The sequence below is a fragment of the Lathamus discolor genome, chromosome 19, assembly GCF_037157495.1.
Source record: "Lathamus discolor isolate bLatDis1 chromosome 19, bLatDis1.hap1, whole genome shotgun sequence".
NCBI lineage: Eukaryota > Metazoa > Chordata > Aves > Psittaciformes > Psittacidae > Lathamus > Lathamus discolor.
The window spans coordinates 1,220,194-1,244,409 of NC_088902.1; the positions used below are offsets into that span (position 1 = coordinate 1,220,194).

General features: G+C 49.5%; 2 protein-coding genes across 7 annotated transcripts; one reads left to right on the plus strand and one right to left on the minus strand.

Annotated features, from left to right (window-relative positions):
- Positions 1 to 1,181: 1,181 nt before the first annotated feature.
- On the minus strand, positions 1,182 to 6,205 carry YOD1 (YOD1 deubiquitinase). Its single transcript, XM_065698603.1, has 2 exons — positions 5,948 to 6,205; positions 1,182 to 5,357 (listed from the first exon to the last, which is right to left on the minus strand). Exons 1-2 carry the CDS (start codon positions 6,153 to 6,155, stop codon positions 4,651 to 4,653), a joined length of 915 nt encoding a protein of 304 aa, XP_065554675.1. The 5' UTR covers positions 6,156 to 6,205; the 3' UTR covers positions 1,182 to 4,650.
- Positions 5,955 to 23,355, plus strand: PFKFB2 (6-phosphofructo-2-kinase/fructose-2,6-biphosphatase 2). 6 transcript variants are annotated; one of them, XM_065698592.1, is made up of 16 exons: positions 6,362 to 6,484; positions 7,651 to 7,776; positions 7,891 to 7,987; positions 8,284 to 8,350; positions 8,761 to 8,835; positions 8,972 to 9,028; positions 9,490 to 9,614; positions 9,965 to 10,172; positions 10,360 to 10,506; positions 11,128 to 11,232; positions 11,872 to 12,001; positions 12,710 to 12,772; positions 13,346 to 13,419; positions 14,994 to 15,185; positions 16,726 to 16,748; positions 17,419 to 19,609. In XM_065698592.1, the coding sequence occupies exons 1-16, from the start codon at positions 6,412 to 6,414 to the stop codon at positions 17,474 to 17,476; spliced, it is 1,620 nt and encodes a 539-aa protein (XP_065554664.1). In that variant the 5' UTR covers positions 6,362 to 6,411; the 3' UTR covers positions 17,477 to 19,609. The 6 variants fall into 6 exon arrangements, 5 of the variants coding, with proteins under 5 accessions (XP_065554667.1, XP_065554664.1, XP_065554665.1 ...); XM_065698593.1 differs by having other exon boundaries at positions 14,994 to 15,179; XR_010616686.1 differs by having other exon boundaries at positions 14,994 to 16,748; positions 17,419 to 17,472.
- Positions 23,356 to 24,216: the final 861 nt, after the last annotated feature.

A 24,216-nucleotide genomic window follows, 5' to 3' on the forward strand; every position in this document is an offset into this window, starting at 1 on the left:
AGCATTTTGGTGCTCAGAATGCTTGAGGTGAAACAACTTGCAGTCATTTTATTCTTCCTGGTCCAGAGCAGAGCAAAACCTGACGCCAGTTTTACAGCTGCATGCATCGGATGATTTTAGACACAGGCAGACGTGTAGTTTGTAGGATAAAGAGTTGTCATTTGGAAACCAGCAAGCTGCAGATGCTTTGTTCCTCTTATTAAAGAGGTTCCCTGCCAGGGCTCTCCCACGGCAGGGTTTGTGTGGGGCTGGAGCCAGAGGTGCCCTCCAGTGCTGCAAGCAGCGAGATCTGCCAGAGGTGGCTGTGTCTTGGTCTGGTTTCTCTAACATATGGGTTTTGATGGTTAAGGCAGTCAGCTTCATTCTCCTGCTTCAAGAAGAGCAAAGAGATAAGGCTGCTTTAGTGAAATATATATATATATAAATATATAAATGAATATATATATTTATATATATAAATGAACCTGTGCTCTGTATTGCTGGTGTGGTTCGATGGTGGCTTTGTGGCCCCAGGGTGGATCAGGGTTGTAGCACTATTATACTCCTGAACATGTCTCTAGAAAAGGGATGAGTACAGCAGATACTGTTCCCAAACTGGCTCACTGGCCTCTGCTGTGACTGTGCCCATGAAAAGCTGCAGGTTTAAGATATTCTGCTCTAAGATGTTCCTTTTCTCAGCCCTTTCCCTGGCAATTGCTCTTTTTACATGAAATCATCCAGAACTGAGGAATTCAGTTTGTCCTTCAGAAAACTGCTGATTTACTCCCTAGGCAATCGCATCCATGAAGTGGGTAAGCATGCTACTGAACCCAAATGTTCCTGAAGTCTGGCTACTAAATGATTTGGCTTTAATCTGCCCCAGGGGAGACTGAGATGAGCTCTTAGGCACAAGCTCTTCCCTGTGAGGGTGCTGAGGCGCTGGCACAGGGTGCCCAGAGAAGCTGTGGCTGCCCCATCCCTGGCAGTGCTCAAGGCCAGGTTGGACACAGGGGCTTGGAGCAAGCTGCTCCAGTGGAAGGGGTCCCTGCCTGTGGCTGGGGTTGGAGCTGGGTGATCTTTGAGGTCCCTTCCAACCCAACCCAGGCTGCACTGCAAAGGGGTGAAGACCTCAAAACCACCCTGGTGAACTGAGCCCGAACCTGAAACTCCAGAAGTGAGGCAGAGACTGCACTGAGGACGTATACATGCATCAGTCACGTTTATTGGTGCAACACAACTTTTGCAATCCAGAGCACGTGTTTAAGGCAAGCTGTTACACCAAGTGGTTGCACAGATGACACACGTACCGGAACGCTGTACCACAGAGTTACAATGGGAATGAAAGCTGTTAGAAGCATTTGCTCCCATTTGCTTTACTGCAGTGGGAACATGCTGCCTCCACCAGTGAAAGCCCTTGCTCAGCATCTGCTCAGCACGTAAACTCAGACAAGCTTTTCAAGTGCTGTTACAACCACGAGTTGATGCGTATCTCTTGGTACAATACATGTTTGTGAAAGGCCACATGATTAGAGTGTGTCGGGCTCTTCTTTAATTAAAGAAGGAATTTAGTGCTGGTAAAACAGCCAGACTGGCACCAGGAAACCAGGATTCTTTATTTCAGTGATGTTCTAGAACTTGGTAAAACAATACCAACAATCCACCTTTTAGTAAGCACACCCCCAAAACAAACCTTCCCATTTCCAGGGCTCATTTAGTTACTGCACCAGTTACTAAGAAGGAGCAAAACGGCTCCTGGTAAACCCAGGACAGCCCCGCGTTGAAGTATTCAACAAGGAATTTAATGCTCATTTTAAACTTGTATGGGATTGGGAATGGCGGTAAGGACATAAGCCCACGTTTTGCAGGCTTTGGGTATGGGTGATGCTGCTCCCAGCCAGGACTCAAGCCCACATCCCACCTCTAGGGTAAAATAGGTGTAGCTAAGGTTCTGCTGTACAATTAGCAACAGATCAGTGTAAATGTGTCAGTGGTGTGCTGAAGTTCATCCTATCAGTGGGCCACTTTTGTGGTGCTTCTGTAACTGTACTGTTGAGGGCAGGCAAATGCTGGTAAAAATGATACCAAAACCACCCCAAAACTAACATTCCCAATACTTGAAACAGAGGGAGCTGTACTTCAAATGTACCTGTATCTCAGATAACGCAGATACTTTGGGAGAGTTTGAGAATCACATAAAGTTTTCTGACTCGCAGGCAGCACCATAGATCCTTGTTGTCTGAAATCCATCTCTCAGTGTCTAACAGCATCAGCTCTTACAAAGATGAATCCCAGCAGTGTCAGTGGACGTTTTTTAAACCAAAGAGATTTTATTTTCTAGGCAACAAAAGAAAACATCCAAGCAGTGATACTGACATATCTCCCTCGAGTGGAACTGAGTCTCTGGGAGCAGATTTCCAACGCAAACAGGACATAGCAAAGCTCAACGCTCCGGATTAAATAACCCTGATCTTCACAATACTGCAACTGAGAAATACCCCAAAGAAAAATCCTTTTCCATGCTTGCAGAAATCCATCCAGGACACAAAGCTAAATCTAAGTGTTGCTCCCCAAAGCTAATATGCATTTGCAAACATGGCAGGCAATAAATATGTATCTTCCACTTCTGGTTCAAAGCCACCCAAGCCAGTCACCGGGAACACCTCTCTGAGGTAGGTTTTATGTCTATTTTACAGATGGCAATGGTGAGGCTCAGCTCCTTGTCCAAGGCGTCTCTCTGCTTCCATGTGAAAGCAGAGAATACAACTGAGGACTGACAGCCTCTTGGTCTCATTCCTAGACAGTATTTCATCTCAAGTAGTTATAACACAGTGTAATCTTCAAGTTCCTTTGAACTGTCAGGTATTTCCTTAGGTTTGTAAGCATCAGCTTCTAGAGAACTGGTTTTAATGTTGGGGGTTTGGTTTTGTTTTTTCCTATGATAGACTAAAAGCCAAGTGAAGTTTAACACTGGAAGCTAAGGGGCTTTCTATAGGAAACTCCCAACAGTGCTAACATGTATTTTAATACTGAATTAAAAAGAAACCTGGTCCATAGTGATTCTGTCCTTTATACATAAATTATTCACGCCTCAATTCAGCAAAGCACTTCTGTAATTATGTTCCTTCTTTGACAGGACCCTCCTGTATTTCAAGGTCCAACTGGGAGCCTCTGCTGAGAACTTCAGTGAAACGTGCCTTCTATAAACGCGGTTTTGCTGCACCAGCTTAGGTAAAACTCGATCTTAAGTTCCACTTTGGAAAGTGTATTTATTTCTGCCTCAGTCTGAAGATGCAGGTTCTTGCTCCCCATTTGTAAACGTGCAAGGAAGGTAACTCAAAACAGCAACAGAAGAGCAGGTTAAGGATATTTTAAAATTCATTAAAACAAGTATGCGTTGTAGGCATTTCAAGGAAAAACCAAAATCCCCTTCAGTAATATGCACCTTTACAGCACCTTTTAAAAGACCTCAACAGCACTTACAACCGCTGTGAGGCACGATAAATTCAACCAATTTCAACTTCCCTGATTGTGAACAGTCTGAGAAGTAGGGCAGTTTCCATAGCTTATTTTGTTCTGGAAGTTAAACTGCACCCTTCATTATCAGGATTAAAGTCTTGCCACTGAACAGTCATCGGTGACAAATCAAACACGTTAAGGCAGAATGCAGATGAAGAAACTTCAAGCCTCCCTTCTGGGTTCTCTGTCCTTCTAAAAGAGGCAAAACTTTTTAGCAGGAAGGAGTGAGAACTACACCTTAAAGTGCTCGTTTACAGTGTCTGGAATCTGGTACAGCTGAGTAACACTGTGGCCATGAGCTATACCCAAGTCTGCTTCAATGGATGTAACAAACTGAGTCACTTCCCTAACTACTCTATTTCCCTCTTGCCAGGATTTCAGATACTATCGTGAATAAGAGTCCAAACTATTTCAAGAAACATGCCTATGTTCTGATGCAGTGTAAACACCAGGGGGTTGATAGTTATTTTTCAAGCAACTAAAAACTACCTACAGAGGATTAGTAAGTTTATTCAACACCTAACCATCTACTTATTAATTTAAAGAAGGCTACCTTAAAGCTTAGAGGCCATTTCTTTCTCTAAAGCCATGACTTCACACACACAATACAGTCTACTTCTGATGGTTAACATAGTATAGGGCAGCTTTGGAGATACTCTTTCCATTCCTAAGTGTGCACCAAATGAGCAGTTTTCCCTGCGAGAACTGCTTGCATGTGCAGAGTCTAATCCTCAGCATAAATAATGCTGATCTGCGTGTTTCCCAAACCCTTAATTTAATTACCCTGAAAAAACATGATACAGAGAGATTAAGTCAGCAATTTAAAGGCTAGATTTTATGCTAGTGTTGAATGAGCCTGATTTAATACGTCTGCTCAGTTCACACACACAAAGACTATTTCAGGAATCAAGTTCTAGCTGCCAGTGTATACCACCTGCCAAAGCACTATAAATTAGCATGCGAGAAGAAACCTACTTCAAATCCTTTGGGATAAATCCCTAGCCATAACAAACCTGTGCATCCTGGCCATCATTAAGTTAATTTGCTTTTCAAGCTCTGTGAACGGAATTGTAGGATTACATACAGCTTATCTGGGAATCCAGAATTTTATCCTGGACCGATGAGGTAGTCGATGTAACCATCCTCATGCAGATGTCACACTTCCCCAAAGTTGGTGTGTCCGGTCTCCTTGGCGTGTTCTCTGGCTTCCACTTGTCCCGTGAGTCCCTTCTGGCACACCATGCACCGCAGCGTGAAGTGATTCACATCCGTGAACTGCCTCTTCCGCCTGGCTTCATCTGCCAACTCCAAAGCTTGCGCAAGGACAATATCATCACTTGTGGAGAAAATGGTCTGGGGAGGAATGTCCGAGTCTGGGATTTTACGCTCAAGTGGATCATAATGAATCCCATCATAAATTAAAAGGACCCGCTTAGTGTAACCAGCATCTTCCCCAAAGCGGTCGATCCTGACTGTCTGTGTGTCCACCACACAGATTTCACACTGGTAAAACTTGGATAAAATGGACACTTCGATGGCTCCTCCCCACGTCTCTTCTCTCCTGATCCAGTCGCAATACTCCCTGTTGGTTTTCCCTAGAACTGCCTCACAGTATGATTCCGGATCGCTTGCTACTATCTGGGCTATGAGGCTGCGCATCTCTGGAGCACAGCCTGGATCGTAGACGCCTCCTTCTACCACATAGTACACACTGGTGAAGAGACAGGAGTTATCTGCTGGCACAACCCTCCTGGCGAGCACAGGCACGGCTTCCCTGACCGAGTTAGACATCGTTCTTTTAGCAACCACGGGCGAGTCAGTCTTGGCTTTGGACGTGTCCTCTTCAACGATCAGTGTATCGCCTGTCAAACACAGGAGGAGGGAGAATTGAGGGAAATCACAGCACCACAGAACAGTTTGTGTTGGAAGGGACCTTAAAGCTCACCCAGTTCCAACCCCTGCCACAGGCAGGGACCCCTTCCACTGGAGCAGCTTGCTCCAAGCCCCTGTGTCCAACCTGGCCTTGAACACTTCTACATGCAGACGGGATTTAAGGGCACTGCTGGTCCTAAACCAAAGCAACGCGGCTGCACTGTTGTAATTGCAGCTGTGCTCATTTACCCCACAGCACCGTATCCTGACGGGAAACCGCCTCTGCCAGCCCAGCCGGGGACACCGCAGCTTCTGGATCAAGCACACGGCGGAGGCTCCGCAGTACTCACCCACCGGGCCCCAGCCCTGCCAGCGCCGCGCTTTGCCTCCGGACCCTCGGCACGCAGGTAAAGCCACGACGGGCGCTGCCGGCGAGCAGGAAGCACCTCGAGCCGGGTGCTGACAGCTCCCGCCGGGGGAGGAACCGGCCCGACAGCCGGCTGATGAGGGGCGTGCTGGGCCGCAGCCTCTTTTAATTAAGCTAATTACACCCCATAAAGCGCTGGCTTCCGGCCCTCACCCGAGTGGATCCCGAGCTCGCCCAGCCGCCGCTCGCCGTCACTGAGGTCCAGGCTCCGCGGGGGGAAACCGAGCAGCAGCCGCTGCGCCGACACGGGAACGCCGGTGAGGGCGGCCAGCGCGGCCTGCATGTCGCGGAGCCGGGAGTGCGCCGTGAGCCCGGGCAGCGGGTGCGAGCCGCTCCGGGCCTTGCACCGCAGCCGGAGCATCCTCGGCGGGGCCGCCCCGCGCCTCCTCTTCCTCCTCTTCCTCCTTTTCCTCCTCCTCCTCCTCCCCGACCGGCTTCCGTCCTGCCCGCTCTCGCGAGACCTCCCGCCGCGCACCGTCATTGGCTGGGCCGCATCCAACCGGAGCGGCGGTGGGCGGCTCGGGGGGGAGCTGGGTGGTGGCGTAGCGGGGAGCGCCCGCCCTTGTGACGGAGACATTTGCATACGATTTGCATTTGTGGCGCGCCGGCGCGGAGCCATGTCGGCGGCGCGGCACGGCGGCGGCCCGCGGGGCAGGCCCGGGGCTCTGCGCGGCGGAGAGAAGCAGTGCTGTGAGTAACCGCGGCCCGGAGCGGGGCCTGCGCGCTGCCGCTGGGCAGGGCTCGAAGCCCTGTGTTTGATTCAAGGATAGCGCTTAAAACTGCGCGCGTTTTCCTCAACCCGCCTTTCCCCCCCGTCCGCGGGCGCGCAGCCGGTGCCCGGTGCCCTGCCTGTGCCCTCCCGAGGGTGCTGGGCGCCGCTTATCCCCGTCCTCCTTTCCCTGCCTCCTTGCGCTGCTCCGCTCCCGGCTCCTGGGCTCGGGCTGTTTTCTGCCAGAACGTGAGTGTTTTACTTAAAGCAGCGCTCGCCCTTGGCGGCTCCTGCCCGGTCGGTAAATAGCTTTAAAGCTAAAGGTTGGTATTAGTCCCATTAGTTCAGCGGCTGCGCCGGGGCTAATGCGGCTCATTACCTGACACCCGGGAGACCGCAGAGTGGTTAATGAGCGGTGAGGGCACCAGGGAGCCCGTTAGCAGATGCGCGGTGGGGTCTGAGCATCGGGGAGACCGGAGAATGGAAGAACCCCGGGGTGGGAAGGGCGTTCTGATCATCTGGTCCAATCTTTTTAGGCAAAGCGTGACCTAGTCTGAATGTCCCAGCACCCTGTCCAGCCAAATCTTAATGCCCAACGCTTTCCTGGGGAGATTATATTTTTCTTGCTGGGCAAAGTTTTCCTCTTGCCCCATGGGTAACTTGTACTCGCTACCCCTTGTTTTTCCTGTGTGATTCTTTGCAAAAGAAGAGTCTCCATCTCCCTGGAATCATGGAATGGTTTGTGTTGGAAGGGAGCTTAAAGCTCATCCAGTTCCAACCCTCTGCACGGGCATGGGCACTTTCCACTGGAGCAGCTTGCTCCAAGCCCCTGTGTCCAACCTGGCCTTGAGCACTGCCAGGGATGGGGCAGCCACAGCTTCTCTGGGCACCCTATGCCAGCGCCTCAGCACCCTCACAGGGAAGAGCTTCTGCCTAAGAGCTCAGCTCAGTCTCCCCTCGGGCAGGTTAAAGCCTGACAACAGCTCCGTGTCCTTCTTATGCCAGGGACCCTTGTTGGCTTTGTAGTTTCCTTTTAAATACTGGCACAAGCCGGGCAGCTCTGCATGGCTTTGGGTTGGGGCTTGGTTCTTGCTCTCAAATACTCTGCGATGCTGCTGATGCTCCTGGGTTGGTTTTGGGTTTGCAGCATGGGCTTCCTACATGACCAACTCCCCAACGCTGATCGTGATGATCGGCCTGCCCGCACGCGGCAAGACCTACGTGTCCAAGAAGCTCACCCGCTACCTCAACTGGATCGGGGTGCCCACCAAAGGTGTGTGCTGGGACTGCCCTTGTGTGGGGCTGGTTCTGCCCTGCGCAGAAAGCACCGTGAGATCTGCCTGTGCAGTGCTGTCAGTCTCACGTGCTTGTCTTTTTGTGTGTGAAGTGTTTAACTTAGGAGTGTATCGCCGGGAAGCGGTGAAGTCTTACAAGTCCTATGACTTCTTCAGGCACGACAACAAGGAAGCCATGGAAATCCGCAAGTAAGTTGGCATCAAGGGGCAGAAGTGTTCCGTGGTGGTCTGGTTAGTCTCAGGTCTTGGCAGGCTCTTTATTTCAGGAGCACAAATTAGCTCTGATTGAAACCAGGGGATGAGGCAGCACAGCGCATGCAGGGACCCTGCCACAAGCAGGTTTTAGGCAGAGGTGCCTTATGATCACTGGGGTTCTTAGGGACACAGGGGTGGGTGCTCCATGGGCAGAGGGAGAAGGTATTCAGACAGCTTTGCTGTTTGAATGCTTTCCATCAGCTCTAAGAGTACTTCTTTCTCTCTTGCAGGCGATGTGCCTTGGTGGCTCTACAAGACGTGAAGGCATATCTCTTGGAGGAGTGTGGGCAAATAGCTGTAAGGCTTTGCTGCACTGAATATGAGTTAATGTTTGGGTAGCTTAGAATCATAGAATAGTTCGGGTTGGAAGGGACCTCAAGATCATCCAGTTCCAACCCCCCTGCCATGGGCAGGGTCCCCTCACTCCAAACCATCCCACACAAGGCTTCATCCAACCTGGCCTTGAACACCGCCAGGGATGGAGCACTCACAACCTCCCTGGGCAACCGATTCCAGTGCCTCACCACCCTAACAGGGAAGAATTTACTCGTTATATCCAATCTAAACTTCCCCTGTTTTAAGTTTTAACCCGTTAGCTTAAAGCTGCCCAGGTTATTTGGGGACCCGATTGTTACCCACAGTGTTTTGGGGCTGGTTTAAAAGCCTTAGATGAAGTCGCTCATTGTTGCTTACTCATTTTCTGGTAGGTGTTTGATGCGACCAACACCACTCGAGAAAGACGGGACCTGATACTAAGTTTTGCTAAAGAAAATGCTTTCAAGGTAGTGGTGCTGCTGTGTTCAATTTGTAGTTGCTGCACCGAGGGGCATTACTGCTCCCTGGGGCAGGAGCGCTTGAGTTTTGATCCAGGGTAGAGTTCTTGACTCTCTGAAATATGCTTCTTTGCCTTCTTTGTAGGTGTTTTTTGTGGAGTCCGTCTGTGACGATCCAGAAGTCATTGCTGCCAATATCCTGGTGCGTGCTGCATTTACCAAGCTTGGCTGCCTGTGCCTTCTGAGGGTGCTCAGTACAAGGTCATGAGCCACAGTAGCTTACAGCCATGTCTGCAAATGCCTTGCTCTTACGTTTCACCTAAATAAGCAGCTGTAAGGTTTGCAGCTTTAGAAAAGCTAAAGATGCAGTTAGGCTCTGTGAGAAGGTGGAAATCAAACGGAGCTGAGAAATGTTTGACCTTGAAGTGTGCTTTCTTGTCGAGGGGAGGCGAGCAGCAAGGCAGCTGCGTCTGTCAGAGGGCCAAGCACCACAGCGCCTTCAGAGTTGCCCTTTGTTTCCTCTCCAGGAGCAGGTTTTTTCCACAGGGCAGGGTTAAACAATGCCTGTTTGTTTCCAAGGGGAAGAATAATGTTATTCAGCTTTGCCTTTGTTCCCCGGGTGAGTTTACTTAACTCTCACAAAGCGGTGCTGTCTGTTATCAGGAGGTGAAGGTTTCCAGCCCTGACTACCCAGAGAGAAACAGGGAGAACGTGATGGATGATTTCCTGAAGAGGATAGAGTGCTACAAGGTCACTTACCAGCCTCTGGATCCTGATGCCTATGACAAGTAAGCAAAGCCCTGGGGTGCATTTATCCCTGCACACATGAGCTGCTTCGCTTTGTTGCTGCTGTTCTCTGGCTCCGGATGCTATAATGTGTCTGCTGGAGCCTCTGCTCTCCAAAAGTGCCTGTGTGAAGGTGATTCCCAGGTGATTTGAAAGGGTTTTTCTCTAGTGTACTGCAGTGTAATGCAGCTCCTTGTGTAAGCAGTTCAGTGTCTCTTCTGTCTGCTGGAGCGACCCAGTGGTAGTGCTGATGCCTTTACTAGAGGATTTATAGCTAGATTACACCCGCAGATGCCCGTGCTTCATATTTAAAACCAGTCGTGTGGGTGTTCTTATCTTATGTTGACTCCAGAGATCTTTCCTTCATTAAAGTGATCAATGTGGGACAGCGGTTCCTAGTAAACAGAGTCCAAGATTACATCCAGAGTAAAATCGTCTATTACCTAATGAACATTCATGTCCAGCCGCGTACCATCTACCTTTGCCGACATGGTGAGAGTGAATATAATCTTGTTGGCAAGATTGGTGGGGATTCTGGTCTGTCACCTCGTGGCAAGCAGGTAAGTGTTTGGCAGCACCTGGGTTGCCGTACGTGTTGTGTGACCAGAGCCGGGCTCTGCATCCGACTCCTGCGAGGGGCAGCCCCGCAGATGGATCTTGCTGCAACAGCCACGGCCCTTGAAATGATGCTCTGAAGAGTGGCAGCAGCTCCTGCTCCCTCCTAACCTCCCCTGGCTTTTTCTCCAGTTTGCTCAGGCGCTGAAGAAGTTCATTGAAGAGCAGGAAATCGTTGACCTGAAGGTGTGGACGAGCCAGCTGAAAAGGACGATCCAGACGGCCGAGTCCCTGGGGGTCATGTACGAGCAGTGGAAGATTCTCAACGAGATCGATGCTGTGAGTGAAGTCCTGATCAAAGCTTTAAGCTTTCCTGGGTGGAAAATAATGCTTAAAACCAAATTTACAATGATAAAATGGCCATTTCTTGTTCATCTCTAACCATGTCCATGTATAATGTACTCCAGCCATCATAGATCTTAGGAGCACAGAGTAGTTTGGGTTGGAAGGGACCGTAAAGCTCATCCAGTCCCAGCCCCTGCCACGGGCAGGGACCCCTTCCCCTGGAGCAGCTTGCTCCAAGCCCCTGTGTCCAACCTGGCCTTGAGCACTGCCAGGGATGGGGCAGCCACAGCTTCTCTGGGCACCCTGTGCCAGCGCCTCAGCACCCTCACAGGGAAGAGCTTCTGCCTAAGAGCTCATCTCAGTCTCCCCTCGGGCAGGTTCAAGCCATTCCCCTTGGCCTGTCCCTACAGGCCCTTGTCCAGAGCCCCTCTCCAGATTTTTTTGTCGGCTCCTTTAGGTATTGGAAGCCCATTGGTGTGGCCATGGTAGATACACTGTCTATCATTTTCATCACATAAAGGAATTGTTCATCTCAGCCAGTTGCCTTTTCTTTTCTCTTTGTTGCATCTCCTCTGTTGAAATGGGGTGGGTTGTAACAAGTTGTTCTTTCCTCAGGGGGTATGTGAAGAAATGACCTATGGAGAAATTGAAGTCAAGTATCCAGATGAGTTTGCATTGAGAGATCAGGAGAAATACCTTTATCGCTATCCTGGAGGCGAGGTGAAGACCCTTAGAGAATAACAGTGATACAGTATATGTAAACCAAAGAGATACGTGTAGAATTGAAAGACTTGACCTGATTTTTCCTTTCTCTGCCAATATTTGTGTGAGAAATTGAAAACCTCAGGATCCCTAATTCTCTTTTAGAGAGAAGGTTCATCGATTTCCTTTATCATGGTGTGCAGATGATGCCTCTCAGCCAATGAATTGGGCCACTTGTCGAGTCCCTCGATGCCCCCCTTGGACATTGAGGGGCTTCTGCATCCCACGCATGTGGCCAAAGCCTGAATTTTCACCATGAAAAACGGAAAGAGGAATGTGGGTGTGGTGTGGAGCCGTTCCCGGGTTTACTTCACAGCCTTCAGTGCATAATTGACTATTTCATGTTTTTCTTATTGCACTCCCGAAGAGTTCCCAGTAATCCAAACCCTCCTGTAATCTGCGGTTTGCTGACCTTACGTTTCACCTTTTGCTGTTTGCCGTTTTCTCCCCCTGTGTTCACCAGATCATCCCTAAACGCCTGCGTTTTGATTCTGAAATTGATGATTTCCGGAAGGTGAAGCGGTGCTAAAATTGCTGCTGCTGCTTTAAACCGCTGTTTACGGCGCGCCTTGAAAAAATTCCCATTTTGTTTTCCAGTCCTACCAGGACTTGGTCCAGCGCCTGGAGCCGGTAATTATGGAGCTGGAAAGACAAGGCAACGTCCTCGTCATCTCCCACCAGGCGGTTATGAGGTGCCTGTTGGCTTATTTTCTTGACAAGAGTGCAGGTACAAAAATAAGCGAGTGGTGGAAGGGGCTGGCTTCTCTGCTGCTTCCTTTGCAGGGCGTCGGGGAGGGTGGCTTGTAATTGCTGTTTTGATTTCTCCCAAGGCAAGAGGTGCTTAAAAAAGCAAAGCAAACATTGCTCACAGCCTTTAACCATTGCAGTTCGGTGGGGCAGGGAGCAAGAAGCTCTCCCTGTGTGAAGTGCAGAAGAGCATGCTGCTGGCTCTCTCTGCTTAGCTGCTGTTTCACCAGCAGCACTTCTGTGTTCTATAGGGGACTTTATTTTAATGTAAAGGGGAAGTTTTGTGGTGCATGGGGAGCCCAAAGGGTTGGCAGTTGTGCTGCGTTGCTGATTGATGCTGGTCCTTTGTGTGGCATACTCACTTGGAAGCTAGTTCCAGTGCAGGCTCCTTTATGATGCTCCAATGAGTGGCACTGGAGTTTAGTAAAGCCTTTAGTCAAGTTTACTGACCCTAAGTAGAACTCTTATGGGTCCGTGGCAGCTGCTGGTATGGTGCTTTCCTACCTGTGTGCAGCTGGAGAGGCTTCCTCTGATTGGCCCCATGTGTTGGGAATGGTGGGTTTGGTCCCATCCCACTGCTGCATCCAGTATTGCTATGTGGAATGTTCCCACCCAAAGCCTGGGCAGAGTGGGGTGGCTGGTGTGGGCAGCACCCCATAATACCCCATAATGCCTGCTTCTGTCCTAGATGAGCTGCCCTACCTGCGATGCCCTCTCCATACCATTCTGAAGCTCACACCTGTGGCATATGGTAAATAATGTCTTTTCTTCCCCTGGTGTGTATGTGTGTGTGAATCATAGGGTGGGTTGAGTTGGGAAGGACCTTAAGATCATCTACTTCCAACTGCCTGCCATAGGCAGGGAATCTGATGGCCAGGTTTGTGTGCATGTCTGGCAGCAGCCAGCTGAGCTGTAGAAGCTTCTGGTAGTGTATTTAATACATATAAAGGTTCTGGATTGTGGGAGGGTTTGGAGGGAGCAGTGGGAGAGGAGATATGTGGGTGCCAGGGTGTTTCCATCTCCTAAACAAGGGATAATTATCTCTGGATTTCAGCCATTGGTGAGGCTGTTTGTGCCTCCAGTTTGGGGTGCAGTCAGTTAAAAATGGCTTTTTTTGGATGGACCTGTAATCCCCATAACAGGGCTGAACAGTGAAGGTCAAAGCCAGAATGCAGCTCAAGTGTAAAATCCTACTTGTTTGAGCTGTCTTAGAAACTGGAACCCATTTATTGCTGCTCACTTTCCGTGCTGTTTCCAATATGAAAATAAAAGATGTTTATTTCTTGAGTTACCCTTCCTCATATTAACTTCTCTTGTGGTAAAGGCTGTAAAGTGGAGACAATCACCCTGAACGTGGAAGCAGTGAACACCCACCGTGACAAACCCTGTCTGAACTCAGTAAGTTCTTGCTGCACAGCTCGGGCTTTATCCCATTCCAAAAGTAAGGACACTGAAACACTCCTCAGTACCTGCTGGAAGTGGCTGATTGCTGTCAGTGAGCACACAGGCTTGCTTCAGAAAGAATCCCCCCAAAAGCAGAGATAATAGGGGGTGGAATTAGTTTGTTTCCCAGGCCAGGGAGAGATGCTTTCCGAGCTATCGGAGTTCCTGGTCTTCTTAGTTAATGGAGTTCGTTGCTTGTTTCTGTTAATGGTGATAACCTCAAAAGGAGTTGCCAGAATGCTTGGAAGTGATTTATTTTTCCTTCACTGTCTTGATGAGCTTTTCTCTTTGTAAAGCTGCTATTGGGGTAAGGCTGGGTTCTAGGGGTGGCTCTTGGTGGCTCTCACAGCCCTTGAGGGGCAGGAACAGGGGGGTTTTCCCTTGTAAAACACACAAGAAATCAGCAGAGACAAGTACCTGGGGCAAAGCAAGACTGCGGTGTTCCTAAACTTTGTATGTATTGGAGGCAGAAGGAGATGGGCCCAGTTTATTTCCCTTGCACCATGAATCCTCTTAGAGCAGCGGTGGAAACACTTCAGGCTTTGGCTTTATTTCTGAACTCCTGTCTCCCTTTACTTCAATAACCACTCAGCCATCCACCTTGCAGATGCACCGCGTAATTATGTGCTGAGCCTGTGGAAGCTGCTGTTACTGTAGGTGCTTGCTTTTGTAAATGCAGCTTTGCAAAGGGATTGATCCATCAGGGAATGGTGCGTAGTGATTGCCTGTAGTTAGCTCCCCCAGTTAAAGAGCATGAACCAGCTCTCTGCTGTGCTAGCTCACAGGAAATCAAAATGCATCACATCTAAAGTTCTTTTGGTATGTTTAGGCTTTTTAGCTGCCTCTTGTTGTGCTGTATAAAGAGCTATTGGTTGATTGCCTGGGATATGGTTGTTTTTTGTGTCCCAATATAAAACCCCCTATGCCAAGGGACCATAAATGAGGAGTGGAGAGCCTAGGAACCTGCATCTGTGGCTGGAGGGTTTGTGGAGCTAAATCCAGCCGATTGCAAAACGCTAAACTGAGGATACTCAGCAAGGTTTTTGTGCCCGGTCCCATGCTGGTGGTTTCCAGTCAGTCATTTATCACTTTGCAACTTCTGTGTGGTGCCTGTGTTGAAATCATTGCTTACCTGGAGGAGTGGGAGGCTGTGTCTGTTGTTCTTGGCTTTACTCGGGCAATGTGGCTGCTTTGGGGGAGAAGAAACACTAAGAACGGAAAGTTTTTCTATGTCTAATCGTGCTTTTTCCCCCCTAAATTAATTGTGGGGAGGAAAGGAAAATAAACCCCCAAATGAACCAAAAAACCCCTCCCTGAGCAATGCTAAGCAAAAAAACCCAAAGGGAATTGAAACTGCTCAGAAATAGACTTTTCAGTGGCCTCCGAGGCAGATCAGCCAAGAGAGCGGGGTGCTTCCCGCTGCTGGTGCTGTGCAGGGGAAGGCACGGGGAGGTGTGTGCCGCTGTGGATGCCTTTGTAAACTGTGGTTCCCCTTTTCATTCCTTGTGATTCCCTCCACCCGGGATCAGAACAAGCTTCCTGCCGGCCAAAGCCCTGTCAGGATGAGAAGGAACAGCTTTACGCCGCGGGCCAGCGCGGACACGGTAAAGCGCCCGCGCCATTACAGCGTTGGGAGCAAACCTCTCGACCTCGTGGGGCCTTTCCCATCCTTGGAAGCTCGAGATGGGGCCGACCAGCAGCAGCTGCAAGTTGAGGTCCAGGTGGTACCTTCTCTGTGTTTCCCTTCCCCACCATCACCCGCAGCTGTCAGTGGTTCTGTCTGGAATGCAGCCCATTCCCAGGGTCTTGGTTTCCGTGTAAGAATCCTCCTGGATTAGACACTCATAAACCCAAAAGTCACCCCATTAAACTAGAAGAGTGGTGCCAAAGGCTTTCAGAACCAGGTTGGTTGGGCCTTGGAACAACCTGATTTAGTGGAAGGTGTCCCTGCCCATGGCAGGGGGTTGGAACTGGATGCGCTTTGCGGTCCCTTCCAACCCAAGCCATTCTATGATCACCAGGCTTTGTGCAGGTGAGTTTACATCAGTGCAGTAGGGTTTTGGCAGGGTGGTTGATTCTGGGTGATGCTTTCTGGCAAAAACCCAATTGGAAGGAGTTACAAATGTCTTCTTTGTCTAAATTAGATGCTGCAGCCAAATGTTGCTCCAGTCCCTGGTAGGAAATACTTGCATCGTGACTTTGTCACTGCCTGTTTTTCTGCAGATCCCAATGTCAGCAGCTTGTTGAACAAAGTTTGGGCTCTTTGGGTGCCCAGAGTAAAGCAGCTTTGGGTGCTTGTTGTTTCATCTGCCTTAAAAAGGCACCAAGGCCCTCATCTTGTTGGATTAAAAGCCCCATTTGTTTCTTTGCTCAGTTAAACTTGTTTTGCTGTTAAATGAGGTGTTAAATGAGGTTAAATTGAGGTGTGTGCCTGGGAGAGCGCAGGCAAAGAGGCTTGGAGGGGACTTTGAGGAGGTCTTGGCTGGGTCCTACAGGGTCATAGAAGTTAGGGTGGGAAAGAACCTATGTTGTAATGTGCAGAGTAATGTGCACATCATGTGTGTGTTGTAATGTGCAGAGACAGCCATTACCAGAGCTGTTTAATCTTGGATACTTTAGAGGTTAATGTTTCCCCAGCTATTAGTGAGCCCAGCTTCCCCCCCTTCCCTCAGAGTGAGTGGCCAGAGAGTAAAGGAAGGGGTGATGCAGCACGGGTGAACATTGCTGGTGTTTCCATACTCAGTTTAGAGCATGAGGCTCAGGCATCCCCAAAATCCCAGGGCTCTGGTGGGCTGAACCAGCCAGGGCTTTGCATTGAGGTGGATTTGAGCCACAGCAATTCTGGGTGATGTCTCAGCTGGAGAGGACCTTGATGGCCAGAGGTGGGTGCCCCAGGACAGGGATCCCTGCCGCAGTTTGCAGTGGTACCCCTCATCCGTGTAGTGATGAAGGAGCATTTAGTAAGTGCTAGGTTCTGGGCTGGGTGTGTGATAGGGAATTGTCCTGTCCCAGAACCTTTTGCCTGAATGGAGCCCTTGGGATAAGCAGCAGTAGAGGGAGGAGGTGGCCAGGGACTGCAGCACTGTCCATGCCTTGTATCAGCTCCTCTGTGATACAAGCCTCCCCCCAGCTCTCTAACATGGCATCTTTGGGGTTGCTTCACTTCTTTCCTCATTTGCTTTGCTGCTTTTCCTTTTATTTCAAGATCTCCTTTAAAATGCACTATGAGCTATCCTGTGCTGTTTCTTTTTTCCTTTGCAGCCTCAAGGGGGAATTGCTTGCCTGTGAGTACCACTGAAAGCAGCTTGTATGTACTCTCTTTTGGTTTAGTAAGTAGGACTTCTCTCGATTAATATTGCATGGAATCTACTCTGGGGAAAGACAGATGCATGGAGCAGAAGGAAGTCTTTTCCTGTGTCATTAAGGACCTGTCATTAACGGGGACCTCAGTGGCGGAGAAGTATGTTACCAGGTTGAGCCCACTAATCCGGGGGTTCCAACTGGTTTTACTGGTGAATATGCTTCTACTGGCTGCCCATAAAAGTGCCTTCCACCCTGAGCTTGCTTCATCCCTGGACCAGGATGTGGAATGGCTGTACTGGCACTGCCAGGCTGAGCCATGTAGCCCGTCCTGAGCAATGCTGGCTCCCACATAACGTCTCCTTTCCATCTGGTGATGCATGGATGGCAGGGATTTTGCAGGAGTTGTTGGATTTTGTAGCCTGGATGGGAGTGGTGCTGCTCAGCCCCAGTTCCCCATGGCTTGAGGGAGCTGGGGGGGTTTAGCGTGTGCTTGGCAAGTAGCTGGGTGGATAAACCTTCCTGTGTGGGTGCCTGTTGTCACTGAGTCCTCACCACCACGTCCCTTTTGAGGCCCCTTGACTGGGGACAAAGGGAGTGGGACTCTCCCACCCTAAGGGGAGAACATGTGCTTGTTTGTCCCCCTCTCTTTAGGGAGCCTTCAGCCAGCATCACCCATGAACCCTTGGCTTCCCCCTCAACCTCCGAGTAAGGGGCTCGGATGGGACCACGGCTGCTGCCCCATGCAGAAAGGCTGGAGATGCCCTCGCTTCGCTGTGCTCCCACCAGCCCTGCTCTGCTGGTGCCTGGGGCAGACCCTGCTGCAACCCTGCGCTTGGCTTCTCGGGTGTTTCTCCTCCTGCAGTACACACAATGCTGATGGGTTTTGTCTTGTGAAGGGTGGTTTTGCCATTTAGCTGCTCTGTCTGGGGACCTGGCTGCATTATTGCACAGCAGGTCCCTGCATGGGGCTGTGGGATGGCTCTTGGCAGCACTCGCAGTGCATCCTCTGTGCTGAGCCATGCTCATCCCCATGCACTGGGGTGACCCACAGTATCTGTCTGCATCCGTCATCTTTGGGATAACAGTGATGTCCCTCTCTGGGAGCAGCAGGCTGTGCTGGGGAGCACCCAAGGGTGGTGGTGCCTAAGGGTGGGCTCGGAGATGGCACAAGCTGTGTCCTTGGAGGGTTCGTGTTGCTGTGCATGGGCTGCTGGGGTTGTTGCTGACCTGTTCTTGCTCTCAGCAAGGCTCTCCTCCATCCTTGCCTTTGCCTTTGGGCAAATCCTCTCGCTCCTGGTGCTCTGGTGTCAGGGAGCTGGGTTACGTGCGAAGCAAGTAAAGCAGGAGCTGGTTCAGTTTCCAGATGTGAAGTGTTGAAAGAGGATTCAGGTCTGGGTGGCGAGCTCCCATTTCCCCTGTGGCAGGGCGGTCCCCTTGCTGCCATAGGATGCGGCTCATCCCTTTCAGGGAAGGGAGGTGCAGCTCCTACCTCTGCTCAGGTAATGTTCCTCCAGGCCTGAGAAACTCCCCCTTGAATGTATTTGGCCATTTGGATGTGCAGTTTTCTACTTCAGTTGCACTTTGTCCTTGAGTGAAGCTCTTCCAACCATTCTGTCAATGCAGCTGTTCTTTCTCTATCACCTCAGTGTCATGGGACGTGAAGGTATGAGATTGATCCCAAAGTGACATGCCTCTATCTCCTATTTGCTAGTTTGGGATAGCAGTTTGAATAATGCTGCAGAGTGTTCTTACTGACCTGCCAAAGCTGTGGAAGCGCACAAAGCATCAGGCTCAGATCCTGCTGCAGAGCATCTCCCCGGCTGGGATGGTGACTTGGGAATGGTCCAGCCAGTAGTGATGCCAGAAGAGCCTGTTTCTCCTAAAGCTGCCTGTCTCCCTGTGTTTCAGAGGCCTTGATGATGGGGGGGAAAAGGAGAAAGAACCTGAGCTGGGAGCTTGTGCTAAATCTGAGAAATTATTCCTATACTAATATTAGTTTAGAATCCAATCAGAGCAATATTATCCTTAGGCTAAAAATCAAAGCCTTGCCCATTTGGATTTGCCTTTGCTCTGGGCTGTGTGGTTAGAAAATGAATGTATGTACTTTGAGTGCTTCTTACCCCCTATGTTTAAACAGATAACACAGATTTCCTAGGAGGGGATGCAGATAAATGATAGTAACTTGGTCCAGCTTCCTCGATTCTGGTACAAACTTCCTTCCATCCTAGTACTGCTGTTTTGCTTAAGGTAGCATGTGAGCAGTTCTTATGGATTAGCCCAGACGATGGTTACTTGTGAAGTGTCCTTGTTGGGAAAACTGTTTTCATTTTACTTTGCTTTGGTTTTCAATTGCAAATAGAACGTATGCAGGGTCTGGATGTCCTGACTGTTGGGTTTCAAGCATTGGTTGTCAGCAAACTGGCTCCAGAGCTGTGCCATTGGTTCTTTTAATGGCAAACCAGTGCTGGTGTGGTAACAAAGACAACTTACACCTATTGATTCACATGTTGGTTTGCAGTGTGAGTGCTGCAGCTGAGCAGGACAGGCGCTGGGCATGGCACAAAAGGAGCCTTTTCTGTGCTCTGAGACATTGCATGAACGGCAGCTGTAGGAAATCCTCGTTAATGGGTTTTAACTTGTGTGATTTGTATAGAATAGAATTCGCTTGTACTGACCCCAGTGTGTTCCTGGTGTCTGTCGGGCCCTCACTGAGGCAGGAGTTTTATCAAAGCTAGAAGTATTTATTGTGGTTAATATGTGACATGATTCCTATAATGTTTCTTTGTTCTGGAAGTGTATTTTCCTATGGAGAAGAGAAATAAAAGTGAGTAACCCTCAGTAACCAGCCTGCTTCATTATTGCCTTCAGAAAAGCTGAGCTTGCATGGTCCCAGGGTGGGAAACCCTTCTCACAGAGCTTTGCAAGAGGTTAAAGGATGATGCAAAGTGTGAAGCAACTCGTTATTTGCTGGGGTAGAAGTAAAGAAGAAAATCCTCGGATGGTCTCAGTCATACAGAATGATAATATGGATGCCAGAATGATGCGGAGTGATTATATGGAGCCAGTGGATCCACTGCGAAGTATCTCTGTCCATCCCCAGCACCAAGCTGAGCTCTGCTGTCCCTGCTTTACATCTCCTGACTTTGCCTTGGTCTAACCTGTCCTGTTTCTCTCTCATTTGTAGAGGATGGCCGGTTTAACGGTGTAGAGGTTTGGCTTTCGTCTGGGAAGAGCCCTGCAGCTGGACTTGAGCATCCCTGGAGCACAGTGAGCTGCTGCCGCTTCGGCCCACCCTCTCCTCTGAAATGCGTTTTTAGAGCCTCTCTGTCTTTCCTTTCTGAATGCTGCAATGTCTGTCCATGAGATTGGAGAAGAATGTGAGCTAACTTATCCCTGGGCTTCCTGGGGTCCCATGTTTGTCCTCCTGGTTAGGTAGTGAAATTAACTGCAGGGTATGCAGGACAAAACAGTCATACTCCTACTCACCGAAGCAGCTTTTCTTTGGTGTTCTCAGACCAAATCCCCAAGTTCTTGTTTGGCTGTTACCATTTCTAATGTCAAATGCAGTAATGGTGGCGTTTAACCATCCCCAGAGCTCCAGGCATTGCTCAGCTTTGTTTTCACGACTCCCGATTTAAATCCGCAGAGCTGAGCTGGTTCCTTTGCTCTGGGAAGGCTTTTGCTCATCATGTAAAACACACGGTGCTTGCTAGGTCAGCAAATCCTGCGAGGGGCAGAAGGGAATAAAACCTCCTGTCACTCTCTGGAAGGAGCGTAATGCTGTCGAAGCTGAGCTCAAGTCCTGCTTTAGCTTTGCACGCAGATGTAAGCTTCCTCCTCTCATTTTTCCTGTGTTCTATGGACACTTTTTTCTGTGAGAACAGAAAATGGGAGCATCACTTGGCTCTCAGGGCCATGTGTGCAGGGCTTGCTAGAAGCACAAGATCTTTTACCAGTTGTCTTTTTAATGTACCAGAACTTAAGCCCACCAACAAGGTTTTTAAACTTGCCTGTGAAAAAGCTGTGAATGATACTGATGTATAATGCTGCTTTTAATAGAGTTTAAGCTGCTTTAGTGTTCAGTGCATAGATGGGGAAGCCGCCTTGTGGCGCAGCTCATGTGTTACTGAAATCCCCACCAAAACCCCAAATTGAGTTTTCTGCCACAAATTTTGACTTAGAATCATAGAATCCCAGCCTGGTTTGGGTTGGAAAGGACCTTAAAGCTCCTCCAGCTCCAACCCCTGCCACGGGCAGGGACCCCTTCCACTGGAGCAGCTTGCTCCAAGCCCCTGTGTCCAAGCTGGCCTTGAGCACTGCCAGGGATGGGGCAGCCACAGCTTCTCTGGGCACCCTGTGCCAGCGCCTCAGCACCCTCACAGGGAAGAGCTTCTGCCTTAGATCAACCTAAATCTCCCCTCTGACAGTTTAAAACCATTCTTTCTTGTCCTATCACTTGTGTTATGCCAAACTCCATTTTATCCCAGTCCTACCCTTCTTGAAGAAAGGGGCATTTAGGTATGAAGCAGGAGGCTCTTCTGGACCTGCTGTTTCAAGTTGACTCCAAGTTTCAAGTTGACTCCATATGAGGAACTTCTGGGACCCAGGTTGCTTGTTTTAAATGTGGAAATAGGTGTTGGCCATTACCCAGAGCAGGGATCTGTGCCTGGGAAGCACTGCAGAGGAGCTCAGCAGCCCCGAAGCCTGAGCTTTACCTGGGGATTTTGAGCTCAAATCTGGGTTGTTTTAAACACTCCAGACTTGTAAGTTGATAAAGCTGAGATAGGAAGGGGCATGGCAAAGGCCCAGGCATTAATCCTCACCCCTTAGGATTTCTGAGGAGCAGAAGCATGTGTTAATCTAAAGCAATTGTGCCACAGAGGAACGAAATTGAGTGGGTGAGAAACTGAGTTGTAATGGTTTTGTTCCTTCAGCTGTTCTCACGGGGGCACAGGTTTGCTGTGCAGGAGCAGAGTCTGTTCTTTGGTTTTAAATGTCACAGTGCTTAGAAATGAGCCAAAAAACCTTGCAGGAAGAGATTTCTATCCTATTACATGGTGGTACTCGCTGTCACACTCCAGTGATGCTCTAAACGCACAAACCACATTGGGCTGGCTACTCCTGTCCAGCCATCTCCTGCTCTGTGAGTAAAATGCAGCAGCAATGTACTGTAGGATGCTTATGCACAGTATGCAGTGATAACTTGTGAAGGAGTTAATTCTCTTTGTGTCATTGAGTAGTTAATGGCTGTAAGGAGACAAAATATATTTTTACCTGCCAGGATTCATGAAGGCAGCTGCTATGATGTTGGTTGTAATTAATGTTTTCATTAATCACTGCTAAAAGTCAGGTCTCTGGGTCTTTATCACTGACTGTGGGTACCTTATTCCTGTTGCGGGTCCTTGCTTTGGTTGTAGGCTTCTGGGTCGTGGGATGGAGCCTCTCAGCCACCTCTGCAGGCGGCAGTGTTTGTGCCTTGTTGCTTTAATCAAAGCCTAATAACAGCCTTTTCCTCCTGCGTTTTAACTTTCAAAAGGCCTAAATACAGGTGTCCAGAGCAGAGCAGCAGCAGATTCATGATCATCATTGTTGCCATGTGGGTGAATTATACCTGACATGATCCCAGGTCCTGCTGAGCCTTTGGGGGCAGTGGGGCTGGGACGATGCTAGTGACCCCCCACATCTCCCCAGCCCCATACAGGCCCCTGTGCCAGGTTTTTCCTTGAAATCACCTGATTTCCTTGGCACCGTGCGTGCAAACACCCCAGGATAAACAGCGATTGCACAATGGGCTGAACTGAGGCTCGGCAGCTGCTTGTGCTCTCGGTTGTACTGGTGCTGGTGTGTTGGGCTGGGCAGGTAGGGGTGAGGAGGTGGGAGGTGTGGAAGGGGGCTTGGTTCCTTCAGGAGCATCGCTTCATGACTTAGGAGTTTTCTGTATTTCCCTCACTTTCTGTCTGTTTCTAGCAGCAGCGGTGGTGGTGGCAGCTCCCCTGAGCTGCGGTCCAGGGGCCCAATGGCTGCTCCGTCAGCATTACGGGTTATTTTAGACAGAAATGATCTCAGGTAAAATCTGTTCCATCTCTGCCACCAGTGATGGGGAAAATCTAGGTGAGGAAAAAGGCTTCAAACCAGCCCAGGTAGCTGGAGTTTGCATACACTGGCAGCACCATTAGAGCTGCCACCACTGTGAGTCATCCCGTTGCTGGTAGCTTGGCAGCGGGTGATGGGGAAGCTTTGGGAGCAGCAGCATTGCTGTCAGTGCTGCCAGGAACCACCAGCTCCATGGGTACCTCCCCAGCCCTCACCCTGTCCTCCTTCAAAGGGTGCTGCTGGTGCCACCTCTGCCTCTCCTGCTGCTGCTCTGTCCCTGAACACTGTTTGCAAACGCATCTCTGTGTTTGGCAAGATCGATGTTACATGTCTACTTGCAATTTGGCTGCACTACTGCTTCTTAATGTGATGATTTTCTTTTCGGTTTAAAAGAAATGCAGTGTATATAAACTTGTGCTGTTTGTTGTGAGCTCTGTGCACTTGAGCATAAATATCCCGTCAGCATTTATTTACAATAAAGAGATTTTAAAATAATACAGATCTAGTTCTCTCTGTTATTCTCCATTCTTATTAGCTCTGTTGTGGGCTGGCTTTCATAGAATCATGGAATGGTTTGGGTTGGAAGGGACCTTTAAGCTCCTCCAGCTCCAACCCCTGCCATGGGCAGGGACCCCTTCCACTGGAGCAGCTTGCTCCAAGCCCCTGTGTCCAACCTGGCCTTGAACTCTTTCTAGATGAAAAACAAAGGAGCAACTGATGACGCTGATTTCCAGCAGCTGGAAACCAGCTGTTCCCAAAGGGACTCGCCAGCTGCAGCCTGAAGAGATGTCACCTTGGATGTGGTCAAGGAAAACCCCTTTTATCTTGCTTATCCCATTGCAAGCTGTGGATGGAGGAGGTCTTAGGAGTGTTTAGTGGCTGTCAGAGCAGGAGATGGCTGTATCTTGGCTAATGCTCCTTGTGCAGGTACTAACAAACCTCCTGGGTGCCTGCTGCCGCTTTTCCAACACATGAATTGGCTTGTTCTGACCCATACGGAGAAACCAAATCCTGACAGGCTGTTTGTGTTTGTGATTAACTGGATTCTTGTCAATATTTAGTGGAGGTCAAGTGCCTGCTCGGAAGTACCGGGGGGGCCTGTTGTGAGCAAGCCCTTGCTTGTGGGGCGAGGGCAAGGAGCCTTTTTGCTGTGTTTTATAGAGTAAAAACTCATCTGTTTCATTGCATTTCTGGCCTGAGCTGAGGTGAGCTCCAGGAAGGGGATGTATCCCTCTCAATGTAGGGATGATGGGGTGCATTTTCCTGGCAAAAAAGGCCTTGGTTTTGGCAGAACAAACTAATACCTGTGAGGAGCACAGCCTGGGGTGAAAAGTCCATCACCAGGTTCTTGGTGGT